At 40.3% G+C, this 21,968-nt stretch overlaps 1 protein-coding gene across 4 annotated transcripts in view; it reads left to right on the plus strand.

Annotated features, from left to right (window-relative positions):
- The window catches only part of Dip2c (disco-interacting protein 2 homolog C), a 221,672-nt gene that overhangs the window by 25,388 nt on the left and 174,316 nt on the right, over positions 1-21,968 (plus strand). For 2 of the 4 annotated variants that reach the window (XM_013504713.1, XM_013504714.1), the window contains exons 2-3: positions 15,024-15,095; positions 16,673-16,840. In XM_013504713.1, the coding sequence (XP_013360167.1) occupies positions 15,024-15,095; positions 16,673-16,840 (240 nt within the window). The remainder of the gene's footprint in view (positions 1-15,023; positions 15,096-16,672; positions 16,841-21,968) is intronic. The other 2 variants (XM_013504715.1, XM_013504716.1) reach the window with 1 other exon arrangement.

Raw genomic sequence — 21,968 nt, forward strand, 5'->3', positions numbered from 1 at the left:
ATATATCTTTTGGAATGTGATTGGCCTTTCATTCAGAAGTTCCCAAACATCTTAAGCTAACTGCAAGTTTTGGGGGGGGCGCCTGAGCCATTATTTTAAAAACCAGGATTTTCAGCTAAATACAACTTAATAATGGTTAAAAATCTTGATATTTTTTGTGTCTTGAAATCTATAAGAAGATAGTGTACAGTCATTTTTATCTTTCTGTACGTTTGACTATCTCTGATTTTATTTTCTGTTACTTGCCTAGAGAGGAACTTAAGAAAATCAGTGGGATCCTTAACTATTACTTTGTTTCTACCTTGAAAATGTTTTAGAAGATAAAATATAAAACTGTTACTTAATTTTTCCTTCAGCAAACATTTAGTGATACATCTTTTTTCCATTTGTATATTTTATTAAATTGCCTGGCACATAATAGCTAATAAATATTTGGGTAAATGAATACAGATATTCAGGATCATTTCCATGACATTTGGGAATTTTCATATGAAGTCTAGGCATGAGGAAACAGTTTCTTGAACAAGGGCCAAATGAAAGCTACAGCAGTTTTTTAATAGTCATTATAGATTTAAATTTTAAGCAGGAATTTTCTCCTGTCATATTCTGGATTTCCCAAAGATCAGAGTATCCTTTGACACATAGTACTTGACAACATCTGATGGAAGAGGTAGGGAGCTGTGCCAGCTGTGTTTCAAGGGAAGAGAACTAGCAAAATGATCTTGGCCTATCTCTGCCTACGTAGATGGGCTGAGTGCTCATCATCACTTCCTGGTTTTCTGGGCACCCACAGCCTCCTGTTCCTACTTTAGGAACCTGACACAGGGGGATGTGGCTTAAGAGGGGTAGTCCGTGCATGAGACTTGGAATGTCATCAGTATGTGGAGATGCAGAAGAGGGCCTAGCTTAGCTCAAATCTCTTGTGAAGACTGGTAGAAGGGGTTCCTAATTTTATTCCCTGGGTCTGAGTTCATTCACAGAGGCCCTGCTTTTCCTAGGAATCTACATGAGCAAGAGCTGGCTAGCATGGAGTTGGGGCCCCCTCCGTTCCCTCCAGCCATGGCCAGTTGAGTTCCTTGGAGATACTTCCTAAGGCACTACTTTGGTTACTATAGTTTGAGGGATCACTGTAACCATGTTTTAAGATAACCCTTAACAATTTAACAACTGGACATTCCAGATAACCCATAGAAATGTTATCAGGAAAGACCAGCAGTTTACAAATGGAGTCAGGTGTTGGTTGTGATTGTTTTAGTTAGTGGTAGCAAGGCAGATGGCAAGGAAACCAGCAGTGATATATATACATAAGCAATGAATAATCTAATCATAGAAGGGATCTAGTAGTAATGTTTTCACTGCAATTCAGAAGAAATCGAAGTTGAGATACTCCTTGGAAGAAAAAAATTGGTTGGCCTAAAGTTTATAAAATCAGTGTTGTGCAGGAGAACATGTGCATGAGAATAATCCCCAGAAAGCAGAAGTCATTCTCATTATAGTTGGTCATTCTTTGTGGCATATAGTAACACTGATAATGCAAATAAGTAATATAGCAGAATAAATATTGAGCATTTACAGTTTTAAAAGTTTTGTTTTTAACTAATAATTAACTGATAGGACTCAACAGATGCATATATATTCATTAACTCGGTTGCACAATAGGAACTTGAGACTTAGGCTGTCACCGGGAGATGCCTGAGCTAGGATTTAGCATATCCTGAAGTACATGGAGCCTGAGGAAAGGTTAAATACTTGGGTAGAAGTAGGATGAGATGAGTCTGTAAATCTTTGATGTACCCTGATTCCTTTACTGAAGAACATTATTTCTTTTACTGAGAACATTATTTAGAAGGAATGGTCAGGCCAGGTGCTTTCTTCTGCAGCACATATACTACGAAAGAATGGTCCAAAATTGAGTCCAGGTGAAACAAAACAAAACAAAACAAAACACCACCTGGGAACAGGTAGAAATGAGGATAATAGTTTGTTTTCTGCGGCCTGTGCTGAGATTGGGCCTGGCTATAACATCCTGGTGGAATAAAAGTTGTTCAGGGAGTTGGAATGAGAAGTGAGCTGGTACCTGCCTACACAGCCCAGGTAGTTATCACAGGAGCTTTTGTTTCCCTGAGTATAGGCTGGACAGAGACAGGCTTTATGGATAAGGTTCAGAGCTCTAAAGATTTTGCTTCAGTCTTTGTATCTTCTCTTAATGCCAATACTTGTTGGATACAGCACATTTGTGTCTGTGGTCTTCTTTTCCCTGTGTTTCATGAAAGAAAAAGTGATCACAGGCCAAAATGGTAGAAGTCCCAACATCGTCTTCACTATGGTGAAATAAATCAGCCGAGTACCAGAGTGTTGGGAAAAAACCTCTAATGCTTTTTTATAACTCTACAGATACTGTCTCTGTCCCACTTTTGTTTCAAAATATCTTTTATGGTGCTTAATGTTTTGTATTCCACCTCTAACCTAAGAATGTTGTGTCAAGAAACTGCACCTGTTCTTCCTACCTGTCAGGTGTGCCCACATGCTTCCCCCAAGGACCCTGTCCTAGGAAACTTCTTGAGGCCTTCTCACTTGAAATGTCAAGAATAATAGACACCTGCCTTGCCATGAATTTGGACTACCCGGATCTAAGTAATTGACATGAATGAGGGGACTAGTCTTTAGTAAATGAAGTTCAAATTTATCATGGACAAGCCTTTGGGAGGGACACAGGGTTTAGAACCTGAAGCACCAGGCAGAGTTTACAAATGGAGTGTGACTGCTTCCCTTTCCTTTTTGGTAGAGCTTTTCCTGATTCAGGAAATCCCCATGCTGAAGGTGGTCAGAGGAGAAACAGCTGCCACTGTGGAATGGCACATGCCTGGAGGGGTTGGGGAGGAATAGCAAGTGTCTTTCTCCTCACCTGATAAAGTTTTAAAGAATTTACAGAATATATTTCAGCATCTTAGATGTTATTTTCTTCAGTGAAAGATTCATTTATTTGAAAAAATAGACTTCTACTCAGATCAGCATTCAAAATCTGTAAGTCATTTTTAGAGTGCAGGGAGAGAGGACTTGTGGATTTCCCCTCTCCTGTCCTCTTAAATTCATTATGCCAGATATGATTTTTTTAATAATGGAGAAAACATGTATACATTTAATTTTTTTCACAAATAAAATATTTAGTGGATCTAGTTGACAAAATTGTCTTGATTTTTTTTCTTTAGTCCATACAAATTCCTACAAATAAAATCTAATTTAAAATAGTCTGTAAAATCTTAATGGTGGAGTCCGTTGAAGCCCTTTTATAAAAGCTCTTTATCTACCTCAAAGAGACTGTCAAGTGTCATTTGATTTTTAGGTACGTGACCCTTCCCCACAAGGACATTCACCAGAATATGACGTAGCTGTTTTCCCTGAAGTGTTTATCTGCTTGTGTGCTCTATCCCCTGATGGTGGGACAGAGGATGTTCTTACTGATAGCGAAGCTCATGGATGGATAGGAAGGTGAGCTGCCTGCACCTGGAAGCTGGTGCCAGCATCCCTGGGCCCCACTCTACCTGCCCTGGCACTCACTGCATTGGTAGAGCCCTGGGAGGGGTACCCTGGGTTCTGTCTCACAAGGACAGAGCTTGAAGTGAGTATAAGGGAAGAAGAGGGTGGCTTTGTTTAGTGCAAGGAAGACATGGTTTCTGTCTTGGCAAGGTTGGTGAGGCTTTGCCTGCCCAAGCCTCAGGGGCTAGGAACCTCTGTTCTGAGTGGTGGAGAGGCAACAAAGTGTTAATTCTTATGGACTGTGCACCTAATGGAGAGAAAAATGTCCTTAAGTCAGTCATAGCTTCACACTCAAATAAAAAGCATATGTCATATTTTCCTTGTAAACTGCATAGACTACAGTAAAAATTTCCTATTTTTACATTCTGTTTTCCTTCTTCCCCATTCTCTGAAGAACCCACAGGGAGTAGCTGCTATAAATCTTTCACCTTTGCCTTTCTAAGGGTGGCACTTATTTCCTTCATGTGCTTTTTTTTTGTTTTTTGTTTTGTTTTGTTTTTGCGGTACTGGAACTCGAACTCATGACCTTGCGCTTGCCAGGCAGGCGCTGTGCCGCTGAGCTAAATCCCTAGCCCCTCCTCATGTGCTTTTTCTGCTGTTGGATTTGCCAATGCTGCTTTGGCCTTGTGGTTCTGCAGGCTCTGGTATTCCTGTGTCTTTGCACATAGGATTTCCTAAGTCAGGTCTCCCTGCTCTGGTCCCATTTACATGCCTCTTTTCAGTACAGGGCACATTGGGATTTGTCAGATCCATGTGTGGGTATGGTTGTACTCTGTGGTTCCTGCCTGCTGCGGAAGCCTCATCAGCAGTACAAGGTAGAGCATGTTGGTACACACAATAACTTGTATGAGCCTCCAAGAAATAATGCTGAGGGACAGAGCCAATCTCAGTGCGATGCATACTGCAGGATTGCTCTCACAAAACATTTGTGAAATAATGTGTTTGTAGAGATAGAGAATAGAGTAGTGGTTGCCATGGACCGTGGATGTGGTGAATGACTATAAAGTAGCTGGAGAAAGTCTCATGGCATGGCCTCATCTGTGAACTTACACTGGTGTGGAAATTGCATAGAACTCTACATACTAGACACATTCACAAACCTGAATGTAATTCTGCTGTCACATACCCACACACCTGTGCGTACCTGTGTATATGACACAGATATATACACCCAACACATAGCCTATATACACACCCTAGCATGTTCTGTAAACATGCCTTTCACCTACTTTTACCATTCACTTATACAGGCACATACAATATACATACACTGGTGTGTGCATAACTGGGGAAAATCTGACTAAGCTCTGTGGGTTATACCAATCTTGACTTCCTGGTTCTGATGTCTTCTGGTTATCAAGGTTGTGAATTAGGGAGGCTGGGTGAAGGGAGCATATGACCTCCCTGTACCCCACTGTAACTTCCTGTGAATCTGTAACTATTTCAGAATGTTACAAGAAAATAGTTTGTGAATTTAAAATACATAGTGCCATAACAGAAGATCTTTAAGGAGGCCCACAAGCTTCCACATGTTGAGAGCAAGACTGTGTTGTGCCTGAACCTGTTCATCTCTGATTGCCACCCACCCCACCCTACCTCCACCCCCAACCTCCCCACTCCACCCCAGCGCCAGCAGGGAGCTCAGAGAATGAGACTCACCTTTTAGGGCTGGAAGAATCCCTCTGGCATGCCCCCCACCCCACCCCGGAGGTGATGTCCAAATATTTACTGGTCCCTGTGTTTACAGAGCTACCTGATTTTCCTCACCTGAGGGTGCAGGGGCCTTAATCTCCTCCTGGAAAAAGCCCTGAGTGCATCCTAGACTCTGACCCCAGTGCGTACCGTAGGTCTGCAGGAGGTGTTTGGTGGTGGTGGTTTCTGTTTTTGAATTTGTCATTTGTTCATCCTTGGCCAATTTACTTAAAACTTTTCAGTTTTTGTAAAATATTCCGTATATTTATTATGTGATACTCATAAAATAAGACCTGTATAGAAATTACATAAACTGTATGATTAAAACTCAACATAACAGATTCTAGTTTTACCTACTCATTTATAGCACCATCTTTTTATTAGTTTTGAGGTCTAGTTGAAGAATAGAGGTGTCCAATGTGTGTTTTAATATTCATATATATAGATGATTGCCACAACCAGGGTAATCAGCACACCCTTCATTTCACATACTTACCTTTTTGGGTGTGTGATGAGAATACTTGATTTGCACTACTGTAGCAAATTGTAGTAGACAGGTTTATTAACTAGTCACCACGCTGTACATTAGGTCTCCTAACTGAAAGTTTGTGTTCTTTTGTCAGCATCTCATTTCCCCCATCCTCTGACCCCTATTTCTTGGATTCATATATATGTGCCATTATGCATTTTTTGTCTTTTTTGTGTCTGGCTTGCTTCACTTAGCATTATGCCATCCATTTTCACTATGTTGTTGCAAATGGCAGAATTTCTCTCCTTTTAAAGATTGAATAGCATTCCATTATATATGTATGTCATATTTCGTTTATCTGTTTGTTCATTGATAAGACATTTGGGTGGTTTCCATATTTTGGCTATTGTAAATAATGCTGCACCGAACCTGGGGATGCAGATACCTCTTCAACATAATGATTTCATTTACTTCAGAAAAGGATTGCTGGATCATATGGCAACTCTTCAGTTTCATGTGGAAACTCCAGACTGTCTTCCATAATAGCTGTACTTATGTACATTCCTGTCAAACTGTTTTCTTCACATCCTCATCAGCATTTGTGGAATCTGTGTTGCTGAATCACCCTGGGATGTACTGATGAAGGCACAAGTTATCTTCTCTCTCTGAGCTTCCCTTCTGGCGCTGCATACAAACTGGATGAGGCAGCCACTTGGATTGCCTTAACTTACTGGTTAAGGCATCTGCTAACCCCTGAGACTTGGCACAGCAAAAGGCCATAGCTACTTACTGTGATGGCTTTAATGAGTCTGAAAACACTTAACGTCAAGCTTTAGGTGAATGATTATGTGTTACTAAACTAGGCAGATAGTACTCTCTATTTGTGGAAGTAAAGGCTTTATTGGCTCCGGATCCTTGGCTCATTGCACTTTCCCCACACTGACATGGACAAATAGTATCCGTGTAGCTCTGTTTACAGGCGAGCTCTTCTTAGTGTTGAAGTTCCTAGGTCGGGATGAACTTTTGTGTTTGCTAATGTGAGCCTATTTCTTCCTGTTGTCAAAGTGATCAAGCGTTTGGTAAACCCAGTGGCATTCCTATTTTCCTGTCTGATTATATAGCACAACAGTTTTCCAGAGATTAGATGACTGTTTCTGGTGGCTCATCTGCTAACCCCTGAGACAGATCAACCTGTCTGTTCACTAAAGGTTGACCCAGTGTGACTGTTCAGATTCTAGAAGTGACATGAATGTTTTTAGTTCTCCAAATTGTCCTTCCCCTTCAGTGCATGGCTCTGCCATTCTCCCCAGTGCGATGTGTGGATGCTTCTCACTGTGAAGGGTGGGAAAATGTCATTTCTGTGTGAGGCACAGTGTAGTGATAATGTTGCCTCCAGTCTGCTTCCTTCAGCACAAGCCTCCTACATGTTGAAGCTGTTGTTCAAACCTTACATGTTAAATGAGGATGATTATGAACTCTGTAAAATTTGAATAGCATTATTTATTTGTAAAGTGCCCAGTAAGATCCCTGACTCATCTATAATCAGTATGCCCTCTTTTTCTCTGTGCGTTTTTCTCTTTTTGAATCTAAGAAACAAAAATCTCCCTTTCTCTCTCGTTCTCTTGCTGTCTCTGTGTCTCTGTTCTGTATTAGAGAGGAACAAAGACAAGGCTTGCTCACCAGGTTTGTGAAATTTGTATAACTTGAATTCTAAGAGGAGCCAATAAAAATGGTCTGGGGCTACCTGGATCCTGCTCTCCCTCTTCCTTTCTGAAATTTCTAGCTAGAAATAATGGAATAGGTTCCATTTCCTAACTTGCCTTTCCCACTCTGCCCCATCCAAACCAAAACAAAGCAAAATAAAGAAAACCCAGAAATACACAACACCCAGCAAAATCAACTTACTGGTGAGATTTGAGGTCTGTACAATTGAGAATCTACATTTTGAGAAGTGGAAGTACTTTTAGTTAATATTTACATGATCTCAAGATCTATTTTACTACATAGTGAGATTATTTGTTCCATTTCATTTAATTAAAGGGAGGATGTCTTAAGTCCCCAAAATACTGAAGAAATTATACTTATTTACAGAATTTTCGGAAGTTATTGCAACAATTTTTCTTAAAGCTGGCATTTTTGTCTAGCCTAGATGGCCTCACGGGCACCTCACCCGGCTTTGTGTAGGGCTGCACTATTTTAACCTTGCCAGGGACCCTCAGGGTTTGGGTTGCAGTGGCAGGATACAAGTCACCTCAGACTCACAACACCATTCTGAAACCTGTACAATGTACTGTAACAGCATTTTGAAATTTTAAAAGTTCAGTTGAAATTACTGTTTTCAAGCTCTTCAGAGGCTTTTGGTACTTGAGTTATTTTTTTTTTTACTATTAAGCTTATTTCTTTAGTCTGCTGTACAGTAATGCAAATTTCTGTTGGTCTCTTCCTCTTATCCTTTTGTTTAGAATAGAATGGACTCCTAACAACCTATTTTTTTATTAGTACATATTTGGAGTACAAATGTTTACGTTCCTTGGGTGGAATTGGTAATCCTTACAGTTGGGGTTTTTGACTTACCAAAGAGAGAAGGTACAGGGACATACAAAATATGAAAAAGCAAACAGCAAAACTTTTAAGAAGTCTGAGACCTGGCTGGCTATCATACGATTTTCACACAGTAGCCTATTTAAAATGTGTATTTTTTCTTTATATCATCAACTAAATGTTTCAAGGAGCTCTGTGATCATTCATTGGCATACTCATAAAACTCCCAAATAAGGCTGTAGCTCCTGAGGATTGTTTTTCCATTCTACTAACATTTGAGTAGGATTGGTGGTTAGTTTTGTCCTGCTTACTTTATTTAAAATATCTTTATGGAATATAAATTTCTACATTTTACCTGGGCAATATGGCATCGCATGTGATATATATAATATGAATAACGAAAGTGAAGCACAGTGAACTGTGGAATGGTATGAACAGCAGCAGGACCAGGATCAGGAGGATGCACAGCTCTGCAATGAGTGTAGTCTCACTTATAAGAACAGTGAGAAGCCTTGGATATGTTTAAGCAGAGAGGCCTCAGGAGCACACTCTCATTTTGTGAGAGCTCTCCCTGGCTGTTGTGTGAGGTGGATGATGCAGTCTGTAGGTCCTGGAGCAGTGAGCAGGCTGTTGGTTAAGGGAGTGAGGAGTAGGTGGCGTCTGGAATCTGGAGATGATAGTGGTAGCAAAGCAAAGCAAATGGATCCTGGATGGCTCAGGATTTTTAGTCTCTTCAGAATATGCTTGTGTCTCCTTTCACTGGCGTCACATCCCCTGGAGGGGCTGTCTCTGTAGCCCCTCGCAGCAATGCAGTACTTCTTATGCTTAGTATGCACCAATGCACCTGGTGGCTTTCCTGTGTAGTCTTGTCCAACTGCAAGGCCCATCACAAGTTTGACCATCTGGCAGATACTGAATGAGTACTTGGTGAATTTTTAAAATCTGTTTTTTTGCATATTTCATGCTCTCCAAGATGTATCACAGTCTACATATTTATTTTTTTTTGCAACTCTAGCAAAAAAGGTTGATGGGTATTATTACCTATAGTTCATTAATAAGGAAAGTAGTTTGCTGGCCCATCTGGGGCTCCAGATGTGTTCAGGTTACTCAAGATGAAAAAAGGCCTCAAGTCTGCTTACTTTCTGCCATGCAGTGCATGTGAATGGTGCCTGCAAAAGCTGTCATGCAGTATAGTTTCCTGCTGGAGAAAAGTAAAACTTATCATAGAGCTAAAAGCGAAGCCTGCCACATTGGCACCAGAGGGAGAATGCCTTCAAGGATGCCCCCTAAGCCTTATAAAGCAATCAACTTAGGAGAACAACTTCAGAAGACTCATGACAGCCACAAAATTCCAAACATGGAAATGATGGCTTCTTATATAAAGCATTCGTTCCAGCACTAAATAATAAAATAAAGTCCTGAGGCCAAGAATGGAAATGATCAGTTAAACGCTGAAGTGTGTTTACTTAGAACTAATCCTAGCCTTAGAAGTATCTCTGTGGGACACAGATTCTATCGTTGAGGACCACGTGGCTCTCTGGGATTCCATGTCTGGAGCCAGACGTCCAAGGGCTGTTTGGCTCTGCACAAATTCCCGTTGAGTTCAAGTTTGCCAACTTGGGCCAGGGGCCAAATGGAGGAACTGGAGCAGAGATGACCTCTTTTGTCATCTTAACTTTTGTATTTGTTGGACCAACGTTTACTTCACTTTTCTGACTCAACTCTTGCCCTGAAACACTGCACTGTAATTTAAGAAAAGGAATTCTTCCTTTTGGGACAAGAAAGAAAAATCTTCTTTACAGAGTGTTATTTTAACTGTATAATGATGATTTTGCTTTACTTGCATTTTCACTTTTAAATTTATGGCTTGTCTATACACCTTTTTTTCTTTGTAACAATAACAATGTAACACATTTAGTTTCTGCTGCTAAAATCTTAAGCCTTATGGGACTTCTCTGAGAATGATTAGTGGCATTTTTCAAATAATAGTTTTTTAAAGATTACTTTTATTTTCTCCTCACTGAGGTTACAATTTCTGCATTTACCTTTTTGTCATACTGTATTATTCCCAAAATGAAAAGGGAGTTAAATAAATGGGTATTTTGAGTATTGAAGCATGGAAAATATGCTGTTTAGAATTTTCTATGGGAAATAAGCAAAAGATTTTGTAGCTCTGGTCTTTTTGATGTTAGCAACTACTTTTGAGGGAGTAAAATTCTTTATATACAAATTTAGAATTAGGAAAATACTTTGCATCTAAGAGGCTTCTCCTATTGATTGGAGATGACTTCAAAATGTCCTTGAATGTCTTTCCTGTAGCTTCCAGGTTGAAGGACTATTAATCTCCTCTAAACCATGAGATATGCTTTGTGGAATAATAGATATAAAATGAAGCTTTGTTTAGAAACATGATGTGGATAACCATTTTGTAGGCTCTGTGCCCTTAATTTACATAGCTTCCTCGTGAAAATTGTATGCTTAGCACACATCCACCCTGGGGAGGAGAGGAAAGGAGCAACCAGTGGGTGGTTCAACCAGAACTGATATAAAATTAAGGAGCATCCCTGTATGGTGGGAGAGCTGGTGATGTTTCCATAGTGATTCCAGGGCATTGACTGTGGTCAAGCCCTGGACAGAAGGAGGCATCTGGGAGGAAGATGTTTGCGTCAAGTCACCGGGTATTTTCTGTCTCTGTCATCCATCAGTCTGTTCATCCTGTCTTTCCTGTCATCAATCATCTATTATCTACTCATCCTTTCTATTATTGTCTACTTACCTATTATCTATCATCTATTATAGGGCATCTCCTATTTCTGTATCTGTCATCTATATTTATCTTTAATAGCACAAAAATTGGTTTAAAAAAGTCAAAACATCAAAGTCCCCTCGTGGAAATATTGTTTATATAAGTTTGTAGTGAAAGCTTGTCATAATCTGTTGGACCTCTGTCTACCAAATGCTGAAGTAGTTCTAGATTTAAAAGGTAGCAAAGGTGTTTTTAGCCCTGATGCTTTTGGCCCCCAAATCAACCTGGTCCCAGTGCTGCAGAAGTTGGAAACCTTTGGGTAACTGCCAAAGTCATCAGTTAAATAAGAACCTTGTGTCTGTTCTCATTATCAGTACTGCTGTTTTTTTGGCCAGTCATACAGTCACACATCTCCCTGTGTCAGGAATAAACATTTGTATTTCTTGCTAACTTACGTGAGTAAACTCATCAATATCCAGGCCCCTTGTTTGTGAAATAGCAGGGCCAGTAATGAGTTCTATAGGAATTTCTCCCCTTGGTGAAGCCTTCACAGTCTGGTTTTAGGGATAAAGCCATGTACATGTGTTACCAAAATGAAATGCAGATAATCATCCAACTGCTGTGAGCATAGCCGGGCCTTGATTTGTGCAGAGCTTTGTGTTGGGGGCACCCAAAGCCTGGAGGCTCTGTTGGGGCTCATGGAACCTGGGAGGAGCAGATGGATAGGACTTACTTATACTGTCCTCCAAAGAGGAGAGCAGCCAGAGTCCTTGACACAACTTGGCAGGATGTACAGGGTTAAGGACACAGGAGTACAGCCAGAAAGCCAGCGTCTCTTCTGTGGGCACTGACTGTGCTAGTTTTGGCTTGAGTAGAAGATTCCAAGTGTGATTTTAAAGGAAAAATGTTTTGGAGTTGGATATTTTTTTCCTTAGATCTGTGGTCCTGGGCAGTGACATACATACTATCTGTACCTCAGTTTCTCACTCATTAATTCAGTTGTAATGAAGAATTAGAGTATTTAGGATACTTGAGTCCGGGCCCAGACTAGTTTTGGCATTGTAGCTGATACAAGCTGAGTCTCAGCCTGGAGGGGACAGGCTTTCAAACGACAAGCCCATTTTACAAAGACAGGCTGCAAGGCTGGACTTGGCCTGTATGACGTGGAGTGACCCTGATTTGATAAAGTGCTTGGCGTATGTGAGTCAGTCTAGGGTTCTGGGAGATGTTAATAACTTGAGATTCCTTAAAGTCTTGTCTGGAAATTTTCTGTGTATTGATCACATAGAGGACACAATTCAGTAATGAAATAAGATACCCACTACAGAGCTCAACTATTAAATTTTCTTTTTATGTATGCAATACCTTCTTGTTTGGGGATTTACATCATAGTGTGTGATATGTCCAGTAAGGCAGATATTAACATCTGACAAAGTCTTGAGCTATGATAGGAATGTATTTAATATCTTTAGGCTAAGGTTCTAGCAATCTGAGATTGCCAAAGCAAGACTGTACCTGATGTTAAGATAGAGTTCAAAGTTGATTTTCTTTGAAGTTGGCCTATTCCAGTGATTGAACCTTTCAGAGATGATTGCCCAAACTGTAACCCAAAACCCATTTACTTATCACTAAGTGCCAACCCTGCAATTAAAGCTGAATACTGAGGTTTCCTTTAGACAAAACAACTTCTAACATCTTTTGTCTTAAAAGAAAAAGAAATAACACACATACCATAGGTTCACCACCACTGGCCTGTACTGAAAAGTAAGGAGACTTCCATCCAAATATTTGCAATATTAATGAAACTTGAGCTGAATTTTGGATGTAGAACAAACTGTGGAATGAGGCTAGGGTTTACGAGGCCTAGGATTTGTTTGTAGAATTGTGTAAAGCAGCTATGAGGCCAACAGGTTAGGAAGGCCAGGGCAGGGGCTGGAAAAGACCACCTGAATGTTTTCATGTCACATCTTGCTCTGAAGCTGAAGTATAGTACTCCTTTATTGTGACCCCCTAGATGTAGTTTTGTTTGTTTCTTTTCCTCCTTAGTCTGTTGTTCCTCTCTGGTGTTCCCTCCCTTGCAGGAGCAGGCTGTGGCATAAGTTTTGTAAATGCTGAGCTTGAGACAAAATGGATTAAGCAGCATTACAGTTAACATGAAAATGGCTTTTCAGTAGTTCTCTTCTTTTCACCAAAGGGCTGGGAGAACCACGTGGTTTGGGTCAGTGAATCAGTTGCTTCTTCAGTGGCTTAGAGGAGCTGCCTCTTCCGGGTCTCCCCAGGGGACTGAGCGCTTAGACGAGGTCATTTATGTTTTGCCGTTTATGGGCAGAGTTAGCTATCTTTTCTGTGAGCTGGAGCTATGGGCAGTGGTCAGCCAGACCTTCCCCAATGCCTCAGGACTCAGTCCTTTTCATCACTGATTTCTGCCCTCAAGTGTGATGAAATGAAGAAGTCAGGAAATAGCTGTCTGCCCACTGACCATGTCCTCCCTGATTGATGGCCTAGCCTTTCATGTGAGACTTGACAAAACTTTAGGCTTCAGGGATTTTATTTCTTCTGCAGATTGTTTTTATGGTGTTTCTTCAAAGCTAAACATTTTCTTCTTTCTTGTGGTGGGACAGATGTAGTAGTCTATAGAGAGAACTCATCAAGGTGAAGTGTAAAAGTAAACATGACATCTATCATTCTAATACAATAATTTCTTCCCTTGTTTTCATCGTAAATCATGAAAATATTCCTAAGCATGTAAATGCCTGTGTAGCGGTGGTGATGGTGAGATTTTGGATATCCTTTTTAAAGTGAAATATAATGGGAGCAAGTGCCCAAGCGATCGAACAGCTTCCATGGGGAACAGCTGATGGCTACAGTTGTAAAGTATACCACAAATGTGATGCTGACTTAATGTTTAATAGTGGTACAAGTTATTTGATTCATAATGGCTAAGTACTATTCATTTAGTATTAAAACCACTTATCAATAAGACAGTGCATAGTCCTATCTTTCTATTGCTCTGTGGATTCACATTTAAATATTAGCTGACTATTTTTTTGGAGTTACAGCAAACTTGTACAGTAAACTAGGGTTTAGTAATCACTCATCAAATTTGGAGGGTCACATGTCATAGCATATATCACTACAAAAAGCAAATTTGCCTGTGAATCATAACTGCTTACTTATTTACTACATATTTATTGAAATTGAATGTTTTGCCTTTTGAAGAATGACAGTTTAATCAGAATATTAGAAAAAATTTAATAGTCTCTAAAATTTCAGGTCAAAATCAGTATTCTGTGTGCGTTGGAGCTTATAATTACAAAAAGCTATTGCATACTAATAAAGGCTATTTTATCCCATACCTTTAGTGGCTTAGCACTTCAGAAAGTTGTAAACATAGTCTTGACATTACTTGTCTTCTGTGTGTGAATCGTTGGCCTTAAGGTTTGAGTTCTTTCTAAGGCCTTTCTCATCTATTTTGGCCTTTCTCATCTATTTTGGATTTCAGAGGATTCCTTGTTCTTTTGCTTTGTTTTATCTAATGCTTCCTGTGGTCTTAGTCACTTATTTTTCAAAAGTACCATAGTAGTTTAAAGTCCTTATGATTGACCTACCTGATTAAAACAAAAAAATCTTACTAGTGGGAGGTGATGCCACTCAGTAATGGTGCGGGCCAGCTATCACCGGCCCAGACACTTACACAGTCCATTGCTGATTGTGTTAATGAGAGCGCAGGCAAACTGGTCAGGCTCCCTGTGCAAGTGCACAGATCTAATTCTGGACCCTCAGAGTGGGCCAAGCCAGAGGGCTTGGGATAAGCATGTGGGGAGTAAATGAGTTTCATGTAACATGAGTGCTGTTTTGTTTGAGGGCAAGGGAAGAAGTCAAGCCAAATGATGTACAGTGTTTTCTTTTTAAAATTGTGATTGTAAGGCAAACAGAAGACATAGTTATAACTGTCAGTATGTTTTCCGAGAGTCCATTAAATGAAGAGTTTTATCCATTGAAACTATTCTGATTTTTTTTTTCCTTTTTTTTTTGCAGGTGACATCACACAAAAAGGATATGAAAAGAAGAGGTCAAAATTAATTGGAGCTTACCTTCCTCAGCCTCCGAGTATGTACACCTTGATGAATAACAAATCATCTAGATTTAAGAATTAATTGCAACACACAAGAGAAGCAAACAGAAAAATCCTTCTTAGTCCGAATCTGCATGAAGATCAGAAATTTGATGTGCACACTTGACTGTCCATTTCCCTAATATGATTACATATATGTCATGATTATAGAAGGCACATACAGTTTTTCTAGCAACACACCTAATAAATTTAATAGTTGTTTTTCATCTGTAGGTAGAGATCAATATTTTGATTGGTTTCAAATGCTATAATCATGAAAAAGAGCGTTTGTGATTTAATCAAAATTCTTGGTTTAGTGAGTTAATTATTGCTATTGATTATGGTTTAAATTAATACAAAGTGTTTATGGATATTATAGAGTGATGAATCTAGAAAATGATATACTTTCCTGTGTGGGATTAAGATATTGTTAAGGTTGGTTGTTTTTTGAGACATGGTTGTAAAGAGTGTATTACTGATTCCTGAAAAGTACCAAGTCTCTTTCCTTTCAGCATTTTCACATGTGCAGATCTGGAGAATCTCTTTGCACTTGAGCTAAGTTCTGTAAATTGTAGGAAAAAGAAAATGGTACTAGATGGGAGTTGTGACACCTCAGTTCTGGTGTCAGCTCTGTTCAATTTGAGGGTGACCTTTGAATATTCGCTAGGCTGTAGGAGTGACTCAAAGCTAATACAAGCAGGTTGTTTTCCTCTAAGGAAAAAGGACAGTAACATACATTTTAGAGGTGAAAACTCTTCAGTTTTTACTGTTGAAATGAAATTTTAAAAGACTTATTAGCACATCCATGTCCGCACCTGCACATACTCTAGTTCCGTTCTCTCCAGGGGCCCTGACATGTATAGTGGTGTGTCAGCTTTGCAAGGAAGGTCCCAAGGGCTTGTGTTCTAGGCAGTTTAACTTGTGCATGGAGTTTCTGCTGTGCTTATAGTTTTGTTTTGAAATTTGGTTTGTGTGTGTTTTCTTTCTTTGATTTTTAAGGAAGTAGATGCAGAGGTGTCCTTGTATGTGTAACCTTACTTAGCTAAAGGGCTAGCTTGCCTGTGGTCCCGCTGATGCAGGGGCAAGGATTATTGTTTGACCAGGGAGCAGAAAAGGTAAATGCATTGGCAGAAGCCCATGGAAGAACAGGTTAGGGGCAAATGGTGAAGGCAGATGCTTAGAGGATAGTATTTCTTCACTTTTCTCCTTTCTTTCCTCTTCTAAGAGGATTCTTTGACATGGCTGTTGAAAAGGTAGGGTCACTTGTTTTGCAGGTGCCTTCTGAGTCCTGGGGGAAGGCCAGAGGGCCTAATGAGCTTTTGGCATGGTTGGATTTTGGTCTCTTTGCTTTACCCAACAAAAGTGAAAACAGAAGCATTTGCTGACTTACCCAAACACCGGATCCATTTGACCCATGCTGGCTGGGTGCTGAGGACATCTGTGCCTGGTGGTGTGGTCCCTTTGGTCCCTTTGTGTGCGGTTCTGCATGGGGTCGGCGGCTCTGCTCAGTGCTGTAACAAATTTAAAAAAAACTAAAGTCTGAATTAATTAGTTTTTTTTCAACTTGTTACAGCAGCGAATGGAGCTGCCGTGGTTCGGTGTAGACTGCAGCCCAGTGAAGGTGCGACGAGGAGAACATTCCGATCTGCCCACATCGGGGTATGCGACATCCGAGAAGCCGCGGCCCGGGAGCGGGCAGCCAGCGCCGCAGGGAACCGGCCTCTCTTTTACTTTCGTTTCGGTGAGCAGCGCTGCTTTGCCCCAGGACAGGAGCAAAGTGCTGGAAAGTAGCTGTGCACCTCTGCCATTCCATGCACAAGTGTAGGGTGTGGCGCTGGGCGAGTCCAAAAGACTGCCCCACAGAGAGCTCCTGCCAAGATTCTTAATCACAGAGCTAGCTTGATGGGACAGGAGTCAGGGCCCCTTGCTGTGTTTCCTGTTAGAATATGCCCTTTATCTACAACTCTGTTTCTCAGTTGGAGCACCCTGTACAATACATTTGAGAAAGAAGGATGTATGACAACTGTGATGTTCTTCAAATTGTTGGTCTTCTGACTTGTCTTACAGGCAAAAGCTTAGGCAAAGAATAAATGATTAAATCTTGCAGTCTGAGATGTGTTAGGGTAGTGGTTTTTGATGATTATAGCTCTATCATTTTCCTGTCTCCGAAGAGCAAAATTGCAAGTTTTAGAAAGAGGGGAATCAAACCAGTTAATCATAATATATTTTTAGAGGTAAGGATCCCATGGAATTACTTTGGACAGTAATTTTGCATCTAACAAGGTTATGAGACTAAAGATGACTTTTGGTGTACCTTTTAACAATAGGAAAATGAGCATTTGTAGTGGGATTTTTTTTTTTAGGTTCACGGTTAGGATTATAGCTCAAATAAAATGTGTTATGTACAAATAATAAAAAGAGGAACTTCAGTATTGCAAGTGGCCACTATGATTTCAAAGGTGGACTTTCCAGCTATCAGCTTTGGTTTGAATTTGTCCTCTGTGACCTTCCTGACAGTTACCATCCCCTTGTGGGGAAAAGCTGGAGGATTGATAGGTGACAAAGTTGGGTGTTAGCTATGAAGTCCATTTCAGAATTTCTAATTAATATATGTTAAAGATAGAATTTGCTTGGAAGGGTGGATCTACCCTCCCTGCCTCAAGAACCCACAGTCCAGCCCTGCTATGTGATTTCAGGTCTGGCATCATGTATCTCAGCAGTGGCTTGGTTCCCAGCTACTTACACAGTTTTTACTGCTGATCTCTTCAGGAGAAGTAGCTGCAGCAGTCATTTGTCACCTAGAAGCTTATTTTCTGGCAAGGAGTGAGTAAGGCAGATATTTCTAAAGCAAAGAGTTCTTCCTCAACTGACCCCTTTGGGAAATAATTATTTGTGTATAGGATCTGTGTGAAGAACACCTGATTTTCTTTCTCAGTTGCTTTTATACTACTATGCAGTTTCCTGTAAGGAGTTTATATTTTGAAGACCTGGTTTTTTTTTTTTTTACACTATTTTTATTACCAAAGAAAATAATTATGATTTCTCTAGAAAGTATTTCAGAAATGTTTCTAAAATGATTTGGGGGACATACGATTATGAATAACAGTGGCATTCTCCAAAAGCATATTGCTGGAGCTGCCATGTAGTGGTCCATTCTTTGGGGGAATGCTCAGGATGCAGCATTGTCTCCTGGCTTTTTGTTGCTGCTCAGGGAGTAAGTGCTGTTAGAGACCTGGTGGACACTCAGATGCCAGGGAAGATAGCTTGTGTTTGGTAAGCACCATAATGAATACCCACCTGAATCCAGATGGGACCAGCATGCTTGAAACTATAAACAAATAGGGCAGTTGTATAGTTAACAGAAGTGGCCAAAAAGAATAGGTTGAAAATCAGTTTCCAAGAGAAAATACTATTTAGAGGAACTTATTCGTTCCATACTTACCCTCTTGCAGTATTGTTGCCAGTGGAGTATCTTTTTCAAAATCATCCGTCATTAATCTTAAACCCAGTTAAGTTGTAAAAGCAAAAAATAGAATCCACCATCTAGCCTTCTCTTCAGGGATCTCTTAACAACATGCTTTAGAGCACTTGCTGCGATGATGGGAAGTAGTGAAATTACAGTGTTTCTATAAATAGTAACAGTTTTCTTGCCCAAGTACAGCTCACCTTTCTGTTACTTCTAGCAGCATTTAATGAGTGTCTATAGTAGCTAGGTGTCACTTATTACATGTCCATGAAGCATTTATCAGCATGGAGCCTGCTTTTTGCTCAACAGCCAGGTGGAGAGTGGGTATATTGTGCTGTCAGATGGTTGTACCTGCCACCACCCTGGCCTGTTCTTGGCTCCTGCAGCTCTTCTGAAGCAGCTCTTCTCTTACCGAGATGTCCATGCTGCTTCCTGCATTAGGAGTTTCACACATACTTAGGCCCTTTGCCTGTACCAAGGTATCATTTAATGCTTAAATTCCACTTGTCCAAGTCAGCCCCAGGTCCCAGTCTTCATGATGTCCTACTTGCTGTACTTCCCACAGTTATTAGAGGGATGCTTGTTACTGGATGTTCCGCCCCTAACCCCACTGCATTGGAATGTAAACTGAAGACTTCTGGTGTTGTCCCCTCCCTCCAACACACCGTGGGCATTTAGCAGCTATTTGTTGAGCAGGTGAATGACATGTCTAGTCATCTTGTCAACCTGCAGGCCAGTGGTATAACTTGTATGTGCTTAGAGGATGGGGTAGGCTGGGTTCTCCTGACCTCTGATTTACCACCTTCCATCCCTAGGCCTACTGTACCCCATATTTCTTGGGCTCTGAGGAGCAAGACTGGCTGGTGTTTCTGAGCACTGCGAAAGCAAGAGCACATTCAGAGAACTGGTCTCTTGTGACTTTTCATATTAACATGCTGAGATCAATGCCACAGTGTTCAGTACTTGGATTTGTGTGTGCCTTAAACAAACCTGCTTCAGGCATCTCTTTTACCTATGATGATGGTTCTGTTTTTATTTTTAACTTGGACAAATTCAAAAGACAGTTGGTAACATATGAGTGCTAATTATGGACAGAAATATCAAAGAATAATTTGATTTTGGACCTCAGCACATTCTAATTAGTTGAACTGTACTAATTTTCTTAGTTCAGCGTAGAAATCCTAGTATTTGGTGATGTAACTGAAGATCAACTGTTCTGACATGAATTCTGTTACCTGAAGTGACTTGCGTTGGCTACTTCATGTGGCTGATATGCAGACAGCTTTGTCTCTTGCTCAGTACTCCTGCTGGGATCTGTGTGTTGTGAGGGAGAAAGTTGCCCATAGTTGGCAGAACATAATATTTGTGAATTTTGCACTTACGTACAAAGTTACATACAAAGTGAAAAACGTATTATATTTGAGGATGCAACTGTAAGCCAAGTGCCATTAGTTCTCTTTTCCCTAGAAAATAAAGCTGGCTGGCTTGTTCATCTGTGCCTAGTTTTGGTCTCTTGTGACTTTTCATATTAACAGCTGTGATCCCCAGTGGCAGGTACCTAGTTTGCTCCATGTTTTCATTCTGCCCCAAGAGTCCCATCTCCTGGCTGAGGTGCAGCTCTTCTGTGGACATGGGAGCCATGTCTGCTTACACATATGACCTCTTCCTGAGTGCGGTTGAGGAACACACAGGCAAGTGGGATGTGAATTTGCTCAGCTGAGGAGTCATGCTGTGCCCAGAATGGATGAGGGTGAGATACAAGGTTAAATCCCAGAAGGAAAGAAATGTGTGAAGTTGATGTCCTCAGCTGGCCATTAATTAGTATTTCTTTGCAACTTAAATGGCTAGAGGAAACCAACTTTTATTAGCAATGGGAAGGTCACCTGTGTTCCAGATGAGCAGTGTTCATGTAGTTAGCTAGTTAGCTGCTCTTGGTTGTTAGTTTAATCAGATGAATTTCTTGTTACTTTTAGTGGCATTTAATGATTGGGTTCCATGTTACAGAAACTAGTAGATGAGAAGAAACCCAGCTAAGCTCATTTTCACATCACATTCCTAGAATGGAGCCAAGTTGAGAATATTCACCTAACAGTGAGGATGCTATTACTTTGAAACTGGCTCCTGTGGGTTTTTATGTATGTGTGTGAAAAACCTGTGAGGCATGAGAATATAGAAACTTGAAGCTCCAGTCCTGACAATGTACTTGTCGATCTATCTGATGAACATGGACCAGGGGTTGGGATGGTAAATTCCATTGCAAATGTCAAACTCTTCACAAGTTTCAGAATCTTTTACATTTCTCATTTCATGAGTTTCTAATTAAGTTAAAATAATATGATGGGAAAACAATTATTAAGCAGATTTTAATGTATTATGGCATAGGCCTAAATTCATGAAAGAGGAGACAAATAACAGTAACAGCAATGTAAGAAACGGGTTTGTGTGGTTGGGTAGATGTTATAGATGTTATGGCATTTAGGATTAAATTTCAGCCTTATGTTTTGTGCTGTTCTCATCTGAGTCAATACAAAGTAAATATAGTAAGTTTTTTATCTCTTTGCACAATAAGTACTATTTCCTTCCTGGCAAAGCTCCTGATTGCATGTATTGTAAGAATAAGTACTGCTGCATGAACCAGAATGTGTGGTTAGGAGTTAGAAGGGAACAAGACAGGATTCAGAAATTGTTTGGGGACAGACTTGAAATATGGAAAAATCCCCAGTAATTTCACAAAGTATCTGACACAGGCTTCGTAGTCATGACAGCCTCTCATACCTTCCACAAGTGCTGGGGACAGCCTGTAGCACAAAAGCAGCAAGAGGGGCTGGAGCTCCCATGGGTGCCCTGGGAGCTGTCATTTTATAGATCATATGTCCACATCTGCACCTGTGGTATCTGAAGTTAGAGGCAAGTGACTTGTCCAGTATGCAATTACACAATTAGGATCAGGGTTGTGCTATTGTAAATTCCATCTAGTTTTAAATAAAATTTCCCCTGCATTCTCTTCATGATTCCTTTTAAGAATATATTGAGAAACCAAGATTATCAGCATATTTCTTTACTTAAGTTTAGAAATCCAGCCCTTCTCCATTATATTTAACACCTTGAATAACCAAATGTTGTCTGTACTGCTAGGTCTTCTGCCGTCATGCATTGTGTTAGAGGGGCAGATGTTTGGCCCGCCCTGTGCCTTATTCCTATGTTTAACCTGAGGATTAGTCTGTTGTCTAGTGTCTCCTTTATTGCAATATTAATGAAATACTCTACTGCATTTATCTGAAATCGATGGATTGTTTAGGCATCAGAACTACATTAGGAATTTTCTTGGGGGATTCATCTCTTAATTATGTGCTAGAAGTAATTGATGTAAGAACTAATAAAATGGATTCTTCCTTTGATTTTT

This window comes from Chinchilla lanigera, unplaced genomic scaffold (genome assembly GCF_000276665.1).
Source record: "Chinchilla lanigera isolate Chin_1 unplaced genomic scaffold, ChiLan1.0 scaffold00091, whole genome shotgun sequence".
Lineage (NCBI taxonomy): Eukaryota > Metazoa > Chordata > Mammalia > Rodentia > Chinchillidae > Chinchilla > Chinchilla lanigera.